This window comes from Podarcis muralis, chromosome 1 (assembly GCF_964188315.1).
Source record: "Podarcis muralis chromosome 1, rPodMur119.hap1.1, whole genome shotgun sequence".
Lineage (NCBI taxonomy): Eukaryota > Metazoa > Chordata > Lepidosauria > Squamata > Lacertidae > Podarcis > Podarcis muralis.
This window is the reverse complement of record NC_135655.1, coordinates 92,628,672-92,650,401: the sequence shown is the minus strand read 5'-3', so window position 1 is coordinate 92,650,401 and position 21,730 is coordinate 92,628,672. Positions and strand designations below refer to the sequence as shown.

The 21,730-nt window shown below is 42.7% G+C and overlaps 2 protein-coding genes across 8 annotated transcripts in view; one reads left to right on the top strand and one right to left on the bottom strand.

Annotated features, from left to right (window-relative positions):
• OSBPL11 (oxysterol binding protein like 11) overlaps nucleotides 1–7,304 on the top strand; it is a 45,405-nt gene extending 38,101 nt beyond the window's left edge. For all 3 annotated transcript variants that reach the window (XM_028743862.2, XM_028743871.2, XM_028743882.2), the window contains exons 10-13: nucleotides 1,632–1,818; nucleotides 3,572–3,754; nucleotides 4,237–4,390; nucleotides 5,520–7,304. In XM_028743862.2, the coding sequence (XP_028599695.2) occupies nucleotides 1,632–1,818; nucleotides 3,572–3,754; nucleotides 4,237–4,390; nucleotides 5,520–5,597 (602 nt within the window). In that variant the 3' untranslated portion in view covers nucleotides 5,598–7,304. The remainder of the gene's footprint in view (nucleotides 1–1,631; nucleotides 1,819–3,571; nucleotides 3,755–4,236; nucleotides 4,391–5,519) is intronic.
• The window catches only part of LOC114604090 (TGF-beta receptor type-2-like), a 38,891-nt gene continuing 23,421 nt past the window's right edge, over nucleotides 6,261–21,730 (bottom strand). For all 5 annotated transcript variants that reach the window (XM_077935092.1, XM_077935084.1, XM_028743896.2 and 2 more), the window contains 5 exons: nucleotides 21,316–21,518; nucleotides 13,912–14,723; nucleotides 12,577–12,718; nucleotides 10,870–10,997; nucleotides 6,261–8,885 (listed from right to left, as the gene is read on the bottom strand). In XM_077935092.1, coding sequence (XP_077791218.1) covers nucleotides 8,646–8,885; nucleotides 10,870–10,997; nucleotides 12,577–12,718; nucleotides 13,912–14,723; nucleotides 21,316–21,448 — 1,455 coding nt within the window. In that variant the 5' untranslated portion in view covers nucleotides 21,449–21,518 and the 3' untranslated portion in view covers nucleotides 6,261–8,645. The remainder of the gene's footprint in view (nucleotides 8,886–10,869; nucleotides 10,998–12,576; nucleotides 12,719–13,911; nucleotides 14,724–21,315; nucleotides 21,519–21,730) is intronic.

Here is a 21,730-nt window from a genome sequence, read left to right as displayed (position 1 = left end):
GTAAATAGCCTTTCACTTGACTTCTGTGATAACTTGTCTCCCATAGCCATTTCTCTCCCTGACCATGTTCAGCTCTTCACAAGCCCATGATATAAATAACAGCCCAACAACAAAAATGTACTACTACCCATCAGTTATCCCAGAAGGTATCTATCTGGTTAAGAACAGCTTTACTAAAAGCATGTACAAACCGCCCAGCCCCTGCCACACTCCAATCCTGCCTCATATTCACACTGCAGGCTCTTGCCCTGGGAGAATCTGGCAACTTTCTCCAGTCATACAATTCACTGTCCAGGTTCTCACCCTGTGCAAGAAGCACAGACACCTTATGAGGAATGAACCCCTTTAGTGTCACCCTTTTGGTGGCAAGCCTACCACCCAAGGGCAGCTGAGCTTTTATGCCCTCTGTCCCAGCCAGCTGCAGATGCAACAGACTACAGGATTGGTGCTCCTTCCAAGGGCAACCTCTCTTTGGTCTCTTGGTCAGAGAAGAAGACAAGGCTCCAGTCCTGTCAGAATTTACAGTGGACCTCAATTGTTTTAGGAGAAGCTGGGACAAAGTTCGGTAATCTTGTAGCACATGAAAATGACAAAAAGGTTTGTCTCCAGATGATGTCTTTTGTGTCTTCTTTTATGATGCCTATGTCCTGGCCCTAGTATGCATTCCAGTTTCTTCTTTGCTTCTTTTGCATTGCACATTTCTGTTAATTTCAGATATTTCCTACAGAATTTCAGGCGCACAGACCCCTTTTTTCTGAAACTGTTGCTTTGCTCTAGTTCCTTGTGAGAGGTGATGTCGTCCATCCTGCACCCAAAACTAATCTTACTCCGTTGCTCAACTTATTATACAGTGGAGACGTTTTTTGTAATGTAGGGTTGTTTGACAAGTCACAGTAAGACATAGATACCAGCAAGCCTCAGAAATGTAGAGGAATTGTGCTGGGGGGGGGGCGCGCGGGGAGGGTCATAGGCTTTACTGTTCTAAACTATGTTGGCCTCTTAAGTAGAAAATGCAAATGGAGATGATCCCAATGAATTTTATCTCTCACAGGAAAACGGGGTATATCTTCTGTCTTTACAATTAATGATCATAATTTCCTAACATATACTATGGGTTGTATATACAACAAACTCCTGTTAGAGCAAGGATTTCCACCTATGCAATAGGACTTCTTCCCATCTATTCCAAGGGATCTCCCAACCCTCCAGAGCATATTTGCAGGCGCGTGGGGGGGGGGGTCGTCTCAGGGGGAAGAAGTTATATTGCACAGGCAAAAGTCCTTGCACTAACGGAACAGCAGCTGGTTTTAATCTTTCGAATATGGTTTTTGCTGCATGCTTTTATGTACTTTTGTTGTAAACCACTTTGATAACTTTATGAAATAGCAGTATATAAATATTTTTATAAACAAACAAGCTTGGTTGGATACAACCCTATACTGTTAGTGCAAGTAGCTCCTCTGTGAGTTAAAAGAAAAGGGCTATTGTCACCTTAAGTAAGTGATATATCATTGATAATACTAAATGATAAAAAAGTCCTGGTTCTCTGCATCCTCTAATATAAGTACGGGGAGTATGAATTATTTGTTTCTGTTATTGTGGAGCTGATGTGAATTTCTCTTGTCTCGCAGGTATTTTAAGTCTCTTGGACCATGGAGAGGAATACACGTTTTCTCTGCCTTGTGCATATGCTCGGTCAATTCTGACTGTCCCTTGGGTAGAACTGGGAGGAAAAGTCAGTGTTAATTGTGCAAAAACAGGATACTCTGCAAGTATTACTTTCCATACCAAACCATTCTATGGTGGCAAGCTTCACCGGTAAGTATCTATGGTTGGCAGGTGTTTTGTGTAATGTAGTGCAGAATCAATTGCAGGTAACTTACTTAGGGGAATGGCATCTTTTCATCTTCCTCTTTTGAGCTGGATGTTGTAAAAATGAAGTCCATGTATGCTGCTGCTGCTGCTACTGATCTAAGCAAGCCACTTCACCACTTCGTTCTGAAAACTTGAGAAGTACATTTAAAAGGAAGCTAAACCTTTTCTGAAATACTTTTGGTGCTTGCTGGAATGTCGCTTTCAAGTCAAAGAGTCTCAGTAACTCGAAAAGGATCTTCAGAGAATTGTAGAGTTGGAAGGGGTCTTCAGGGTCATCTAGTCCAACCCCCTGCAGTACAGGAATCTCAACTAGATTTTCAGCATCTAAAACCATCTTGATTTATTTAACTAGTTAAATATTTGTAAAAGATTGATTGAACTCTGGCCCCTGGCAGGGAAGTAGTGGAAAATAATAGCAGAATGTTATGTATTGTGTTGTGCTATTGAAATTGTGCTTCCTAATTTTATGCTTCTTTATCAAGTGCCTTGAGAGAGAGCATTTGGCTTGAAAGATGGCCAATAACTATTTCAAATAAATCAAATACATCAAAGCACTTGTCTGTCGTTTCAATTTCCAATGGGTCTTTGGATTAGTGTTTGTATGAGCTTTTTTGTAGTCATAAGTACAAGAGAGAAAATGCTGTCATAGTGATTCTGCTGCTAGTTGATATTGTAATGAAAATAATGTTACTATAGATTTTTCAGAGAACTTTACTATTAAATACTTTTTATTGAGCGGAACTGTATTGTGCACAGCTGAATTGCTGAGGCAGAAGTTGGCTTCCATAGTACAATTCGCATTTGCTTAGGTTTAAAATAATGCTAGGGAAACATCTGGTTTCAGGGAGTTTTACCTAAAATAGAATATAATATCTAGACACTATTTCATATTTAGTATTGGTCGGTATTGGTATTTTTAACAGGATGTTGGGAAAACTGCATATTTCTCTTTAATCCAAAATCTGCAATACTTCTCTGTAATCAGCATGTTAAGGTAGCAGTGGCCAACAAATAGCCTTTCAAGAGGTTGTTGGGCTGCGGCTCCCCTTATGCCTGACCATTGGCCATGCTGGTTGGGACTGATGGGAGTTGGAGTCCAGCAACAGCCAGAGGGCTACAGGGTAGCCACCCTTGATGCAGAGGAACGTTTATCCAGTCTAATGTATTCCTATCTTAGAAAGCTTAGAGGAGACCACCAGAAACTCATCTAGCATTGAATTGTAAGCAAAATGCTCCTTTTTTGGTACGCTAGATTTCACAAATTTGGTGAAGTTCCCATTAAACTTTGTTGTTCAGTATTAATTGGCAAGCCACATATTTAAAAGTCTATCTCTCTCTCTCTCAACCCTCCATGGCATGAAATTCTTGAGCTGCCATCAATAGAAAACAATGATTTTTAAAGAAGTAAAATGCAAGAGATGAGTGCAAAAATAATTAGTGGGCGCCTAAGTTTACTATTTTGTTTCTTTTGAAAACTGTTTTGAACTAGCTGCACAGTTAAACATTAGAAATGTAGCTTTTTAAAACACATTTGCAAAGAAGATGACGAGCACTCAAATCTTGCTGTACTAGAACTTGCATGTATTCCTCTGTTTATAAAATAAAAAACACGATGTGAGTTGTAACCCTACATGAATACAGAGCGTGGGCTAATCCAGCTATTGTCACATTTTACTTTTTGAATGCTTTTTTTTAGGGTTACTGGTGAGGTGAAACAGAATGCTACCAACACTGTTGTCTGTAGAGTACAAGGTGAATGGAATAGCATCCTTGAATTCACCTACAGCAATGGAGAGACAAAATGCATGGACTTGACAAAGCTGTCTGTCACAAGAAAACGAGTCCGACCCATTGAGAAACAAGGGGCATTTGAATCCAGGTAAGAGAAGTTCTTTTATGTTTTCGCAATTAACACTTACTGGGTACACTTAAATGCCTGCACTTCTTTTTCATTCATATTTGTGGGAGCCCAAGTGGTTTTTTGTTTTTTAAAAAAATGTGTTAGGGAAACCTAAGGAAAACCAAAATGAGCATAGGAGGCTCTCTCAAAAAATGGCCCAGAGAATTAGAGGTTCTTCACAGAGTGGTTTGGCACTTTCGTTAAATGTGGCTGCACTGAGGTTCTCCACTGCTGCCATGCATTTTTATTCTTCAGTTGGGTAACAGTTATATTCTATATTGCACTGGAGAGAAAGCACTTCCAGGATACGGTGGCAGTTCCTTCTTGCCTTTCATTCACCTTATTCTTCATCTGAGAGGAGCCAAGATTATAGCTGTGAATTCTGCTCATGTGCTGCAAGTATTGACAACACACTGACCTGCTAAGAGAGCTTGAAGTCAGCTGTACCTTTTTTAATTCAGGAAGCTGTGGCAACATGTGACAGAGTCTCTGAGGGACGGGGACATTGATAAGGCGACAGAGCATAAGAAAGCACTTGAGGAACGGCAGAGAAATGAAGAACGACTCCGGGCTGAGACAGGAGAACCGTGGCAAACTAAGTACTTCGTCAAAGATGTAAGTAACTCAACACAAGTTGAATATTTAAAATGCCAGCCTTCCAGCATGTCATAGGGGCTACTGCTTGCCTCTGTAAATATAAAAAAAATTCCTCTGCTTAGCTCTTTGCATTTTTTTGGAAAAGCTCACATATAAACAGAAGATAGTTGAATATAAATAGCCTCTGCTGGAACATTTTTCTTGCCACTTTATTTTATAGATTAATGCCTTCACTTCAGTTTCTCTACATGCTCAATGTATATGCTTCTTTTTGGAACTGAACTGCAGTTTTGGCTTCATATTAATAAGTCACATTTGCAACAATCCTGTCTAGTAGGTTAGCATTATTATCCTTATCTTGCAAGCATAAGATATTGTGACTTGTCTGAAGCCACTCCCTGAGTCTGTGGCTGAGATTTGAACAAGGGAACTCCTAACATGAACTATTAGCCGCTATGGTGAAGAATCTCTAGCACCTAGGGAGAAAGTCCAAAATTAGGCTTTCTTGTCTTGTAAGGGCCAGACTATACACTGACTCAGTTCATCTGTAGTTCAGCGTTGGAGCATCTGACTTGTATGCAGAAGGGCCTAAATTCAATCTTTGGCTTCTCCAAGTAGGACTGGGAATGTTCTTATCTGAAACCTTGCAGAGCCACTGCCAAACAATGTGGGGCAATATTGAGCTAGATGGATCAATAGTCTGGCATAGTGTAAGGCAGCTTCCTGGAAGAACATAAAAAAACCCCATCTACTCCTTCCTGTTCTCACAGTAGCCAATCAGATGCCAGGGTGAGAACAATGGTCACCTGTGTTCCTAGATGTATTAGAAAGCTCTGGTTTTCTGGTAAGGGAGTCATAGTGAGCCTCAGGCATAGTCCCCTTCCAACTCTCCAGTTTTGTACCTGTAAATTCAGCTTCTGATTTGAAATTTGTGGGTTTCCTGAAGGTATCCAAACTCAGGCAACTGTGGCTTGTTTAAACTGTGGATAGTGAGAAGGATCAAATTGTGGTTTCAGATATTATGGTTATGGTCAGTCTCTGGGCAGTAGTGTACTACTCAGTTCCTAGGACAATTAGCATTAGCCATTGAATTTACATGGAGAATTTTTCTTCAACTGAGTAATCTTGTTCTCTGTTTGAATTGCAGGGAGAAGGCTGGGTTTATTATAACCCTCTTTGGAAAAGAATGCCTGCCGTACAAAATGAACCAGCAGACACAAACTAGATGACATTTCTTCAAAATTATTCTTCTCTTTTGTTCTAATCCCTACAACTTCCAAAATTCTGTGTCTCACTAACAGTCCTTTGGGATTTTTATACAATTGCACAAAATTAAGTAAGCATAATGGAATAAACTACTAGGGCACTTTAAAGTTGCAGAAAATCAAAAGATAGCGAGAGAGAACCTTGCCAGGTATGTCTTCTCCCCCCACTTCAAAAAACATTTTATATGGCGCTGAAGATTTTATCTGAACTGTGTATTGTATTCTTTCTAAGCACACCTACTGCAAAAGCTGCCTAAGATATTTTATATATATATATAAAATCTTCTAGAAACAGTAGCATTCAGAGCTGCTATGCTGTTCTGCCCAAGTGGAATTGCTTCTGGAGTAATAGCTGAACAGTTCTTCCCAATCTGTGCTCCATTTTCCACCTGTTTCTGAACTACTCAGTGCCCGTATAGAGAAACACCTTTTGCTGCTCTGAATTATTATTCCTGCTGAAAACCTTGAAGAGGAAAGCTCTTCATAAGTTGACCTTGGAATCAGTGTTATTGAACTGTCTGGATCAGGACTTGACACTTCTTTTTTTAATTATTCTTCGGAGGCAATGTGTGCATGGCTGTGGAAGAATGAGGGAGTCACGTAAACCTCACCTTTTTTTAAAAAAAAACAACAACCCCAACATTCTAAAGTAGATTAGAATTGTAACTATGGGGTGTTTCCTATATGTGAAAGAGTTGTGGAGAGAAAGGTGGGAGCAGAAGTATAAAATTCAGAACAATTTTGAGCTCTAGAATTTCCCTTAACCTCCCGCCAGCTTCATTTCCTTAGCAAACGGCTGTAAATACCCTGAAGATCTTCTGTCTCTTTGAAGAGACTGAAGCTCAGACCTGACTGATGTGTCCTTTTTAAAATATCTATATATATATATACTTCATTGCCCCCCTCACTGTTCTCCATGGATCATCTCTGAGACAGAGTCAGTGTTACAGGTTGCCCAGGCAAGTGATTTCATTTGTCTTCTGTGTAAGTTCCGAGTCAGACATCTTTGTGTGCCCGCTGAGTACAAAGACCGTCGCTTTGGTTTTTCTACAACACCTGAGAAGGCTTGTTTTTTTGCTATGGGACTACATACAAAACCAGTTGCAATCTGATACCGGAAAACCATGTTCAGGTAAAAACGTCCATTGTTTTTTATGATACCGATATTTTATTGAAGTCTAAGAATTGCTGGCAATTAAGAATAGTACTGATTTATGGCTTTCATTCTTGTTACTACAAGCTACCTTAATTTTTCTAAGAGTGGTGCCTTACTCTGTTTCTTCTGATGTAGTCTTCCAATCAGTGTATATACCATTATCTGTCATCTTCTGGTTTGTGTCAACAGTGGGGCCTCTCCCTGCCATCATGAAAACCTTCAAACTCTGTGTGTGCTGGTCAAGTGTGTTTAGTTTTTTCTTCCATATTAAGGGAAAAGGTTATCCGAATGCACCCGAGAGTGGTTAAGTAAGCACCCTCATTTTCCACAAAGTCTGAAAAGTGTTTGGGGGAATTTGGGGGGGAGGGTTATGCACATGTGTTAAGATTCCCTTGTACCTTTTTTTTTTTTTTTTTTTTGCTGTGAAATGCACTGAAATCTTAATGCGACTAGTGTACAATTCCATGTGTGAGAAAATGGGGAGGGAAGGAAATAAAGCTACCAAACGGAACTGTTTGTTTGTTTTTTGTCTGTGTTCATAGCAATGCAGTGCTCAATGCTGACAGCATATTCAGCTTCAAATTGTGGAATAGGATTTTCCAGTTCAGAATTTGTGAGCTTTTAAGAATATCTCTGCGCGCTCTCTCTCTCTCTCCTGTCCCACACTGCTCTGGTCTATTCAAACACGCAGATGACACAAATGCCACTTCTGAAACATCCAGATTTCTCTTCATAGAGAGCTTGCACAGCTTTTGCGAGTTAAGATGAGATGGTGCTTTGTAGGCAAGCTATATGCTTCCATTAACTTGTTGTATAGTTTTCGTGGAAAGAAGCCCATTCAAAATAACAAAAGAAATAGAAATCTGCCAGTAGTTGCTACAGAATGCCAGGTTTCTGCACAAGCCAGTGTCTGTCACTGTGAAACATAAATATATATAGTTCAAGTATCTCCTGTTGGTTTCAATAGAACTTAAGTTCCCCAGTATGCTTACAGTTGCAATCTTAGTCCAGAGTCCAGAGAGCCCCGTGCCTGTGCAGAGATCTTCCTCATCCAGTAGCCAACGCCTTGTCTTGTCCAAAGAGAGCAGTGACTTTCACAAGTGGCTTTTCAGGTGGCATGTGGTACTCCTGTGGAAAGGGTGGGATGCTGAAAAGCCCTGGCTCTTACTCGGAAGCCCACATTGCGTTCCTTTGGAGTTCTAATTTAATAGATGTTCTATTGAAGTGAAAGAACAGCTTAAAGAACAAATAAGCTGGTTAGACAAAATGTGGGTTTTGGCTGAGATGACAGTAGTGGAAATTAGGAAGGAAAGTTTGCAGAAAGAGTTAGGTGTCAAACCTTAACTTTAGGAATAAACATGGTATCAATATTGGGTTTCTTCAAAGTCTGAGAGATGTAACAAATTTTTCAAAACTTTGGAAGCCTGTGTGAATAGAAAAAATTATTTATTTTTAAAAGCAAGCGAATGGAGTTCTTCTCTGATTAACACCTAATGGTTCCAGCAATTTCTTGTGTGATCTAGTAACAGGCTAGGGTCAAGACTCTGCCTTACCCCCTCGTAAAGAATGAACATTGGATGGGTTGTTGTTTTTTTTAAAAAATGCCTATTAATTGTGAATCTTTTTAAAAATAAAGATTTTTTTGTGTTATACATTTAAAATAAGTATAAAATGATTTATATTGCGTGCTGAACATAATACAGTGACTCTGCCTTTTTGCCTAGTAAATTAAAAGGGCTTATAAATACGTTTTATTCATTCAGAGAACTAAATGGGGTTTGAGGGAGGTATATTTTTTTTCTGAGTGGCATGCCCATTGGTGCTTTTGTCTAGCTTTTATTTCTTTCTCCAGTCATTGGATATTCCTGTCACTCCCTTGATTCTCATCTATTGGGCAACCCATTTTGCTTGCCTCATCACCAAGGCTGCTGCCATGGCTGCTGCTGCTGCTGCTGTTGTTGTTGTTGAGGATGTCGTCGCAATCCGTCTGCACCATCAGGTTGAACCGCTCTGCTACGCAGTGAGCCGTGAGTCTGGCTTCAGGATCATGGTCCCAGCATTCTGTGATGGTGTCACACAGGAAATGCATTCCCTGAAATGAAGAAGGAAGCTGGGAAGTTAGCAATCTCAAATCTAGGGGGAACGAAACGAACAGGGCATCAAAATAAGGACATGCGTTGTATTTATGATACTTTCCTCCCGTGCTCTTCCTTCTGCTTCACTACAATTATTGCCCACTTTTGAAGTAAAAAGAAGAGCAATCAGTGTGCGTTACTGGCTCAGTAACATGATTTTTGACCTTGTGCTTGATTTCCTTTTCCCTATTGAGGGACACCGTATTCCATTCACCTCCCAAAAAATAAACTCTGCTTGATGCTATTGCCCACATAAATATATTGATGATTTACTGGGAAAGCTGCAATAAATCTTGATTTCTTTCAGGCACGTATTGGTGATTAGTGAAGACACTTCCTCCGCAGCCAGTATGGGAAGCCAATCAAACAGATGAAGCAGATGATCTGCTTTACTAGCCCAATAGAGCTGACCAGGCAGGGGAAACAGAAGGTTCTGTCCTGCCTCATTTGTCCAGTTAGCTTATGTGCAAGTCCTGCCAGAGCCAGCGCCATCTTTGCTGGGGCAACTAAAAATTGACTGGAAGGGTCTTGGGCAGTGTTATAATGGAAAGTGGGGGGGGGGGTCCCATCTCTCAGGACAACGCCTTAAGAGGAGAAGAGGACTGTTCATGAGAGGGACTGTGGCTATATGAGGCCATTTTTGTCCACCGAGCACACTTCACTTTGTTTAATACAAAGTTATTGATTTCTTCTTTTAGCTTTTATTTTTTCCTCTTCAAATTGCAAAAAAACTAAGATGAGAAAATGTACAAGGCAGCATACGGTAGCAGATGACAGCTTGCGCTCTTCGATACTGGGTGCATTTGCAACGGTGCTTGTACAAAACGTAAAGCATTTATTCTTCTGAGACTGTAATCATAGGTACTTTGAGAGTCCCACCAAACAGAATCAGTACTAGTTATGAGTAAACATACAGAGGCCAACTCTCTGCATTTCAGAAATATGCCAAATATAAAATTGTACTATGCCAAGTTAGGATGCATTTTATGTTAAAACATATTAGGTTTGATAAGAAAGTAAGTATGTTAATTTCAGTTTTCCCCAAAGTCTCCATTTTGCCTCAGAAACCTGGGAGGGAGGGGCAGTGTTTTAGGGGGGGGAGGGGGCTTCACGTTTTCTGCAAATCTTGTTTGTGTAGCCACACACCTCTAGGTCTGCTGACCATAAATATTTATTTAAAGTATTTTTGCCCTGCTCTTCAGAGGAAAAGGCTTCCACAGCAGCTTAAAAGGTAAAGGGACCCCTGACCGTTAGGTCCAGTCGCGGACGACTCTGGGGTTGCAGCGCTCATCTCGCTTTACAGGCCGAGGGAGCTGACGTTTGTCCACAGACAGTTTTTCCGGGTCATGTGGCCAGCATAACTAAGCCACTTCTGGCGAACCAGAGCAGCGCACGGAAACGACGTTTCCCTTCCCGCCGGAGCGGTACCTATTTATCTACTTGCACTTTGATGTGTTTTCGAACTTCTAGGTCAGTGTTTCCCAACCTTGGGCCTCCAGCTGTTTTTGAACTACAATTCCCATCATCCCTGACCACTGGTCTTGCTAGCTAGGGATGATGGGAGTTGTAGTCTAAAAACAGCTGGAGGCCCAAGGTTGGGAAACACTGTTCTAGGTTGGCAGGAGCAGGGACCGAGCAACAGGAGCTCACCCTGTTGCGGGTATTTGAACCGCCGACCTTCCAATCGGCAAGCCCTAGGCTCTGTGGTTTAGACCAGAGCAGCTTACATGAGATCAATAACAAATAAGACTGCCCCTACCCTCAGGCTTACGATCGAAAAAGAAAAGAAACGAAAACGGATGAGGAGGGAAGAAGAAAACAAACTCGGGCACCAGTTCTCAGTTATAAGCTTGAATGGAAACAGTTCAAGAGGAGGAGTAGGCAAAAGAAGGTGGTCTCGTGGCAAAGCCATAAATTTTACCTTCCTTTTTTTGTACTTGCCTGATGCACCAGCCAATTGCCAGGTATCTCTGGACGCCCTCGACCATGCAATACAACATCTCTCATAACCTCCATGCAGGGTTGCTCCCGGACCTTTGAGCCAAATGGTAGCTCATAGTTCTTCACCTCTGCAAGGAAGCAGCGTTGATGTTAGTTAGATGTGTGTGCAATTGAGATACACATTGACCATGTACTTGTCGGGGCAGTGCTGTGGTGCCACCGAGAACATTCACCAGGAAATGGATAATAAAACTACCTCTAGTGGCGGCTTGCAGCTGTACCTGGTGAAGAACTGTTCATTGATCACAACCTGGCTGCTAAGCTCTGTTAACAGGGGACACTTTTAAATTCAGGCAGCACATTGAAAGATTTGTCGAAATGCCACTGTATGTTTCAGAAAAGAAGATTGCTTCATTTAGTATTGGCAGCATGGTATTTGCTGGTTGATGCCCACAGTTTGTTTTAAAACCTGTAAACTCTTAAAAGTAGTAGCACCCACAGCCAAACCGGGTTGTGTTTGAGATGTGGAGTTGCAGGGGGGGAGGTGGATGTACAGCAGGTACTTCCTTAATGGACCATGTTGTAGGACACAGCAGAGGCCACTAAGTATTTGTTGCTTGTTGCAGTGGTTAGGGTGGTGGACCTGGGAGACCAGGAGTCCAATCCCCACTCAGGCATGAAGCTCACAGGGTGACCTTGGGCCAGTCACTGCCTTTCAGCCTAACCTGAGGTTTGTTTTGAGGATAAAAGTGGAAAGGGGGAAAACTTTGCATGCCACCTTGAGTTCCTTGGACAAAAGGTGGGATATAAATGTAATGACAGATAAATGAACCCGAATCCATATTGCACCAGTGATGTATAGCTCCCCATCCCCACCATCCTGTTTGCACATTTGCCCATAGATTTCACATACACTGCCCTTGTAGACTGTTCCACATGTTAGCGTCTGGACTTGCATCTCATGAGAATTAGAATCAGCACAAGCCCAAATCGCTTTGAATTAGCGGGACAGGTTAGCATTGCTGCTACCAGTTCAAAGCCTGATTGTGTAGCGGGAAATGCTAAAGCAATAAATTAATCCCCGTTAATGAATTTTTGTTACTGCTGATGAAATGTGGGTTCCTTTAGTGGCCATTTGCACTCCAATGCTTCCTTCAATCTTCTTTGTATTTTCTTTCATTTTAGCAGGCTCTTAGTGTCGCCTCTTTTAACATAATAAAATGATACAATCATTTCCTAGTGGAGAGGCAATGCAATCTCCACTGGAGCCACACAAATCCCCATGCTATTGAGATAGGTCATTTGCCCATCTATTCTAGGATTATTTGCCTTGGCTTATGGGCAGTGTGGCTTTTTGAGTCCTGAGGCCAGGAGCCTTTCCTGGCCTTGCTAACTGAGACCCATTTTTGCAAGAGATGCCCTCCTTCTATCTGAGAAATGCATCCTTCTGCTAAGGCAGGAATGGCTAACCTGTAGCCCTCCAGATGTTTGCTGAACTACAGCTTTCATCAGCCTCTGCCTACATGACTGGCAGTCATAGAGATATTGGGAGTTTTAGTTCATCAACGTCTAGGGTGGGGTGGCCATAGGTTAGCTTCTCTGCACTAAGGTTTGCTCCCACCTCCCTCTGGCAACTTCTTGTTGGAACAGCCATATTTGTTTTGCCCAGTAGACCTGTAAAGTGGGGCTCTGCTGGTATAGACTTACCTCCTATGGCGTCACACCTGGAGGCAATCTCCCATAAAACCAGAGCCATGGAATAAACATCCATTTGTTTGAAGGACTCCAGATCTTCGAGATTCACTCGAGATTCCAAAACTTCAGGAGCCATATATCTGGCAGTGCCCACCTGACCATAAATTGAGTAGATGTTAGAAGGGGTGGAGGAGAGAAGTCGTATTGATTCCAAGTTAAAAGGAGGCTGCAATGCATTAGAAGATCTGTGATACAGACTGGACATTTTGTGCTCCAGAGTTGCTCCACCCCTTTATCTCTAGGTTTTTGTCCAAGTATAGGGTCCAAGTATAACGTACACTTGAAACTTAAGAACTTGATGGTGACCGTAAAATCTTCTCTAAACTTACCAGCCCTTACTGGGATGGGAACCAAGGTCCAAATTAGATGTGACAATAATTGAGAGCTTCTTTCCTGGGTTTTCTGTTTGTCTCATTCAAACCAAAAGGTGCTGTGGGCAGCTGTGAGTTTGAATGGAGGAAAGTACCACTCCACTGTCCAGTGGGCAGCTTTCTGCTCAAATCACTCCTCTCCCTGCCGCTTCTCCACCACAAGGGGAAAGACATTGAGTATTTCAGTGGTGTTAGATTTTGAATGCAAAAAGAGCTTGGAAGATCAAGTAGCCCCAGCCTTTGATTACAAACTAGCTGCCAAAAACAAGATACCCTCTAGAACCCGGAACACAGTAGCTATTTGTCATTCAGCATCAAAGGTGATTCCAAGCCAATTGTGTACCAACAAGCAGGGCGCTCTCTTAAATCATAGTTGCATGTTTGTTTATGGAACATGCCGAATGCCTGCAGCAAATTCCCTAGCTGCGTTGCCTTTTCAGAGCTTTTTCATACTGCCTGCTGCCCACTATTGTGGGTTATATTTGCCATTCTGAAGGACCCCCTTCACACGTAGAAGGGCCCTCCATCCATGGAAAAGGCAGCAAGCAGCACTTCTGGCCCCACCCCAAGATTTACATACTGAACAGGCCGTCCAGGGGAAGCTTATGAGCGTCATGCTCTACAGATGCAGCAGGCTTTCATGTGACCTGGATCCCCATTCACGCAGGGTTCTAGATCACATGGTAAACCTATATAATGCAGGCTTCCACTATGCAAATGTCCATGCTCAACACATGGAAACTGGGATTGGTAAATCAAATGATGTTTTGGGGTGGGGCCAGTGGCACAGCCCCCACTGCCCCTTGCACAGTGCGCAGAACTCTTTGCATGGCTAGCGTATGAAGGAGGCTAAGATCTTTCTACTTTCCATCAAGCAGAATGGATTGCTCTGCTGGTTTCATTCTACAGCACTCACCTGTCCGCTGTTTGCAAAATCTTCCACACTTAAGGCTGGATCCAGCCTCAGAGCAATCCCAAAATCACAGAGCACACATTCCTGTTCGTTCTTAATGAGGATGTTGGTGCTTTTGATGTCCCGGTGGGCGATGGGGATCTTTGGACTGCCACAGGCAGTGTAGTCGCTATGCAAGTGAGCCACACCACTCACTAGGGAGCCAGCCATCTTCTGCAAGTCCCTCCAGCTCAGAACATTCCTGGACAAATAATCCTTGAGGTTTCCCTGGCTGTGGTAGGCCGTGATGAGCCAGTATTCTTTCTGGAGTCCAGAGTGCCTCTCCTCCGCCGTGAGGAACTGAAGGATGCTGTCATGCTTGAGGTTGGCATCGCTGAAGATCTGGCTTTCGTTTTTCCAGGAAGCATAGTCCTCGCACGGGAAAATCTTCACTGCCACCGTCTCATACTGCTCCGAAGAGGCATGCTTCAGCTTTGCTCTCCAGACTTCTGCAAACTGCCCTTTCCCGACTCGCTCATCTAGCTCAATAGGCAACAATTCGGTGTTGTGGTTGATGTTGTTGGCGCAGGCTGTGCTCAAGGCGACACGGTGGTCAATCTTGACAGATAGTATCTCGTCGTAGCTGGTGGCTCTGCTGGGTTCAGGCAGTGGGCGGTGCTGGACTTGTTTCTGGGGCCACTCCTTGGCTCTCCTCCTCTGCCTGTGGGTTCGGCAGAGATAGAACGTCACCGTTATCATGATGGCAACCAGCAGTGGGGGCAACAGGCTGATTGCTGCCACGGGAATTATTTCTTTGCTTTGTAGCATGGAGTATCCTATGGCGAAAGGAAAGCGAAAAATAATATACAGCAAGAACATCTCTGCATAGGCCAGTTAGTCAACATGAACAGCTTTTCTTAGTGAAGAATGAACATAAAACTAATAACTTGTGGGGAAGAATCACAGCGCAACCCCCAACTACTCCAGGTAGAGCTGGAAATGTTCCCTGTCTAAAAACCCTGGAGAGCTGCTGCCACTCAGTGCAGACAATACTCAGCTAGATGGACCAATGGTTTGACTCAGAATAAGGCAGCTTCCTCCGTACCTTCTCCTATATCCTAGGGCTCAACATTTCAAGTGCTAACATTTTCTACCATGGGTTTGCTTGGTTGTCTGTTTTCTTTAATATATACAGTGGTACCTCGGGTTACATATGCTTCAGGTTACATATGCTTCAGGTTACAGATTCCGCTAACCCAGAAATATTACCTCGGGTTAAGAACTTTGCTTCAGGATGAGAACAGAAATCGGGCTCCGGCGGTGCAGCAGCAGCAGGAGGCCCCATTAGCTAAAGTGGTGCTTCAGGTTAAGAACAGTTTCAGGTTAAGAACGGACCTCCAGAACGAATTAAGTACGTAACCAGAGGTAGTGCGATTTTGGAAAAAACAGCCATGCAGTCTAACACGTGGCAAATGTTAATTTATTATTTATTTGTTTATTATTAGATGTATATCCCACCTTTCCTCCTAGGAGCTAAAGATGGTGTATCAGGTCCCCCTCTGTTTTGCATTTTATTCTCAGCAACTATCGGCAGAGCAGCAGCCACTCAAAGATTACAACCAAGTCAGCCACAGTCATCTGTATCGCAGCACTTTACCACGCATTTAGGAAACAGGCAAATTTCCCCCACAATTTACAATTTGGTAAGTTAGTTGTTTTGTTCTCAGACATAGTCAGGAGATCTGATCTGGGAAGGAGCCCCAACTCATTGGGTAAAGCACATGCCGGAGACTTTTGAGGTGTGCTGTTAATTAGTATATATGTACTGTAGATCTGACGACGGTATAAGCAGCTTCATGTGCACTCAAGATGACAGAGCCAAATCTTTCTTGCCGACTAAAATGAATAGTCTTTACAAAAACTCAGCTCTTAGATCATAAACCCAAGAGACCAAGGGTGGAAAATGCTGGTAACTCCTTTGCTCCAGGTCTTTTGAAAATTTAAATGGCCCTGCTATCAATGATCAGATTAATCTAAGGAAGGGATGCTAAATCAAAGCAGTCCGTCCAGCGGCAGTGTGGGAGCGTGGTCCAGAGGGTCTGACGCCCAAGACTCCTTCCACTCCCTCCCCCCCCCTTTTAACTCACAGATTTTTTTAATTTTATCATGGAGCAGCTAGGTGCAGTTCTGCTGAGACCTCTGAATTTCCCAGAGGCACCTAAACAGGTAAATCTCTGTAGGGGGAAAAACAGAAAGCACCCAGTGGTGGGTTAATGCACTCATAAGAAGCACAAAATGCATCACTGTGAAAGGAGCCTGCTGGGTGGAGCTGCCATAGATGCTCCCTCTCCCCCCGGCCACACTCAGTAAGTAAGAACCTGTTTCACACTGCAGCCGAGTGGCCCTGGAAGTGCAGCTCTGGTCAGGAAAGAGACCAAGACTGGGCACTTCTTTCCTTATGAAGTGAAGATTACGGAGCAGATTGATTGCTATTAGGCCAGGTCTGTAAGAGCTACATTATAACCATGCCGAACGCTTGAAGAACAGGCTGGCTAATCTTTGTGGGAAAGATCCTGTTCTGCAGTTCCCGGTGGCTGAAATCACTACTAGGATGGGGATGTTTGTAAACCGCACTTGCAACTATAGCACCTTACAGTACTTGCGCCTCTGATTCGCAGATGCTGCAGACTCTTTGCTGCCACCTGCTGGTTGTAATGTGAACCTGCTGCTGCCCCATTAGCTGGGGGTATTTGCAATGAAACAAGCTTTACTGCTGAGTTTACATTGCAACGTTTCTGCATGTTGAGATCCACCTAAGGGATACTCCCTGACTGCATCCTTGAATAAACCGTAAGTAGGGTCCATGTGCGTGCATTTGTACACATGCTTAAAGGTGTTGTCATTTAAAAAAAATGAAACTCATAAAAGAAAGCATACAAACTAACACAATGAACTAAAATGGGAACAGTTCATTCAGATACTGTAGCTAGTAAAAATGGAAACTATTTTAAGTTTACGAAAAAGAAAGCTACCATTGATGCTAAAGGTTCTTTAAAATCTGAAAGCATAAATGATTTTGCCTGTCAGCCAAATGAGAGTAATAAGGGTGCTAACTGGGTCTAAGTAGGAAGGTTGGCACCCCAAAGCTGAGGATCTACATTTAAAAGGCTCTTTTTGGTCACTGCCCACCACACTTCAGATGGTGGGACCAGCTTAAGGAAGGCCTCAGACAGCGACCTCAGTGGATGGGCAGATTGATATGGGAGAAGATGGCCCATCAGATATTAGGGAGATAAACTGTGTGGCTTTAAGAGTTAATACTGGCACTTTCAGCTGAACTTGGAAACCTGCTGGGAGCCAGGGGAGTTGTTTTCAAAACAGGCAAGATATGAGATATGATCTCTTCTCCCCGTTGCAAAGAGATAGGTGCAGTTCCTCACTGCTGCTCATGAAATTCAAATAAAATCTTTGAAAGGATTCTTGGCCAAGTATAATAGTGAGGAAGAGAAGTTCAAGAGCCGTCCCCTAAGCAAAAAGCCTTTGCTGCATGACCTCAGTGGGTGCAGCCTACAGCTCAGATGCTGGAAAAAGAAACTCAAAGCGTTTGGCTGTTTTACTTGGCAGTTTACAAAAAAATAAAAATCTGCCACAGCTAACTTCTGCTAAGCTGTGAATGTTTCTAAAATAGGCATTGAGTTCAAACCACAGGATCAACCTCAAATGATATAATTTGAGTTTGTTTTGGAAAGCGCGAAGCCTGGCTATCTCCTGCTTCTCTAATGGATTTACCTGATGGGTATGGCTACATCGCTAAAGGCTGTGAAATCCAGTGGAAAGCAGAATGGTTTTCAGAGGATTTTCCAGGACTTCTCTTATGTGCAAACCCTGAAGTAATAACTGTGTACATAATTCCCATCAGCTGCTTAAGTATGTTGCCTCCCGGGCTGCAAAGTCATCAGCTTGTAGCAGGGATCATTAAATGAGCCTGAAGAATTATCAGGCAGGCAGTTGTTTTCTATGAAAACAAATGCTGAAATGTAAAGAAAAGGAAAACCATCGCCTCATATTTCTCTGTGCCTCCCACTGCTTTCTCTGCCAGAAACGAATTGGTTCTGGAAGAAAGCAAAAAACCTACCTCACGGTCAAATGAAACAAGAAATGTTGAGGGCATCTAAATATTCCTCAATGGATATATTCTGAATCGAGCAATATAATCTCTATTAGGTAGATTTAGAGTTATAATATAGCCTTGGCCACCTTCCTGTGGTCCTTGTCTGCTCTCAAAAGGGTGTAGGAGGATAAATGGCATATAATGAATATGGTATGCTCCTTGCTGAACCCCAAACAATAATGTGCCACTGCTTTAAATGATCCAGGGAAGCCAAGAAAATATGAGTTTCTTTGCATACTGCTAACTCTAAAGGGCCCGAGGTAAAACTTCACACACAGTATATCTATAATCAGTGCTTTCTTTCCTTAAATTTTTTTTAGGGGTACTCTCATTTTGACTCAAGAAAACCACCATTTTATAGTTCAAATCGAGAAAAAGAAATACAGTAAATGGACAAAAGTACAAAGATTCACAAAATGTTTAGGGGGTATGTGTACTCCTGCGTCCCCTCCAGGAAAAATGCACTGTCTATAACAGGGGTCAGCAACCTTTTTCAGCCATGGGCCGGTCCACCGTCCCTCAGACCATGTGGGGGGGCGGACTATATTTTTTTTGGGGGGGGGGGGAATGAACAAATTCCTATGCCCCACAAATAACCTAGAGATGCATTTTAAATAAAAGCACACATTCTACTCATGTAAAAACACCAGGCAGGCCCTACAAATAACCCAGAGGTACATTTTAAATAAAAGGACACATTCTACTCATGTAAAAACACACTGATTCCTGGACTGTCAGTGGGCCAGATTGAGAAAGTATCTGGCCCATGGGCCTTAGGTTGCCTACCCCTGGTCTATAATGAAAAGCAATGTTTTTTGTCGCCGCCACTGCACTGTCCATTTGACCTTGGCACTGGCTGCCATAAGATGTAATCATAATCAGCAGTGTAACTTACTGATAACTAAAATGATAATTCATTTGAGGGCTGCCCTCACACAATACTGGCAAAACCTGGAAGTGATGACCACTGACGGCCACGTGTTGTTAGTATACTTTTCCTGTCAAACAGTTCCGTTTTATGTTATGTGGACTTGGTCTGTGTTGAAAAAAGAAAGTGGACAATAGCTTTATCCAGTAAATTGGTTGCTCATATATTCCTTGTTGAGAGAACAGTCAAGCCCAAACCATGGCTAAGCCTCAATAAGTATGTGTTTTTACAGTAAAAATCAAGTCTGTCTCATTCCAGTCCTCCTGCTGTAAGGTAAGGTATGATTTGGCTTAATGTTATGTCCAAACCCATGCTCAAGTTTCTCTCCCTGGACAGATTTAACATGTTGAACCATTGCTTAACTCAAGGTAGCATGGCTGCAGGAGGACTGAGGGAACAGTGAAGTGGCTGTGTTTTTTTCTGTTGCTACCTGAACACTTGCACATTCACACTTAGCCATGGTTTGGCTTAGTGTTATGTGTGAGCCAGACCAGAGCGAACAGTATCAACTGTGTGCAATGACACAAGCACAGAATGCGAAATTCCTACATATTCAACTGAGATTCTATTCCTCTCTTGCTCCCAACTACGGTTTGTTGTTGCTTCTGTTGCTTTTTTACTTGTTTTTCCATGCAATTAAGATGCAACAGTTCTAACCTTGATTTTTATATGTAATATCACATGACATATAAATAACTATTTGCATTAAATGTTGCATTAAAATAAATAGTCTGCCCATCATGCCTGTGGAATTTTCTGGAGCACCATTTATAATTCAGCTATAGATTCTGAAGCTGATAATGTGACTTAAGGGGTGATTTTCTTCCTAAAGCAGGCTACGTAATCATTGCACATTGGATAAACTCAAGTTTCAGTTTCACAGCTCAAAAACTGCATCAAACTTTACCACAGTTTGATCCAAACTAAGCAGACCCACAATTAGGGCAGGAGGGATGGGGAGAGGCATCTCCCTGCTACATTTTGTTCCTTCCCACACATGACCCAGCCTGGTGTTTTATGTTTTTGCCTGACAGGCAAACTTTCAATGGAATGTTTGGGAGGTGGGGAGCTGTGGTTGGGCCATCTCTGTTTTTAGACTGTATAAGCAGGAAACAGATCCCATTCCTCGCAAAACTAACATCTGATAAGGTCAACACTGAAAGCGATGGCTTAGCTTACAAGTCTAAAATAATACTGGCTTGAACATATGCCTACGGAGTCAAACCATCAATCCACCATGGGTTGCCAGTATGCTGCCCTTCCAATGTTATTGGACTGCAATTCCCATCTTCCCTGGCCATCAGCTGCGCTGGCTAAGGCCCACAAGTCTAGCAGCATCTAGAGGTCACCTTGTTGGCTACTACTGGTCTACTTTAATGGTCAGTTACTGTAACTGATCTACTTTGACAGTCAACAAGACCTTAGGCAGAACTCCTTCCCTGCCTTGCAACATAGGCCACTTTCACACTGAGCATTTACTGTGGAATATTTACACTGCATTCTCTCACTTTTTCTGGGGAATCTATAATGTTGTGAACAAAACATCCCCCTCTCATGTTCTGTCCAGCTTCCCTCCCCACCCCTTCAGAGCTCAGAAAGTCAAGCTTCTTAAAATTCAGTTGAATAGCCGCATCATTTCTCCAGGTGGAAATGGCCAACTGTGTTACTACAGTGGTACCTTGGTTCTCTAAATTCAAGAGAATCCGTTTGACTCCCAAAATGGTGCAAAAACCAAGGTGTGGCTTCTGATTGGCTGCAGGAGCTTCCTGCACTCAATCGGAAGCTGCGGAAGTTGTGTTGGACGTCTGGCTTCCGAAAAACGTTCGCAAACAGGAACACTCACTTCCAGGTTTGTAGCGTTCAGATGCTGATTTGTTTGGGAGCCAAGCCGTTCAACTACCAAGGTACCACTGTAATCCGCAAGGTTAGATTGTTCAGTCTAGCCATTTTCTACATTGTGCTTGAGTCATTTTTTTCTCCTCTCTATGAATTGACTCAATCATTTCAACCCAAATAACATTGCCTTTATATCAGTCCTCTCCTCCTCCCTTTCACCCCAATTGCAGCAGGGGCAAGAATGATTGGGAATGAAGGTGGGGGAGAAAGGATTTAACACACGCAACCCAACGGCAGAGGCGGATTTAGGGGAGCACAGTCAGTTTGCCTACACTGGGTGCAACACCGGGGGCATCGCAACAATGACAAACAACAGATGGTGAGAGTGCCACTGAAATTTTAAAGCCCAAAGTCTGCCACTGCCAACAGTCTCAATAAAAATAATCTCCTCTAAGATGGGGAAAGGTGGACTCAAACCAGGAAGAATACTCACCATTGGTGTGCTTTTCAAAAATGAGTTTGTCATTGCATTCCTGTTCATTCACACAGCCACAGATGTAAAATATCCCCTCCTCATTGTGCTGACGGACCATAACACACTGGGATGTGTTGTACTTGGGAACCATGACATTTTCCACGGGAAGCTGCGGATTGTGACAAAGAGTACTCACTCTAATGCTCTCGTTGTCTTGTTTCCTGAAATGCATAATTAATCGGAAAAATGATCACTGTGAAGGTAGAATAATGTAAGCCAACATTTATGTACTTGTTCATAAACAAATAATAAATCAGTCCTGAACATAGTTTCAAGTTACAAGAAAGGAGATTCCAACTAAACATACAGAAAACCTTTCTGACAGTAAGGTAAAGGTAAAAAGGTAGAGGATCCCTGGACGGTTAAGTCCAGT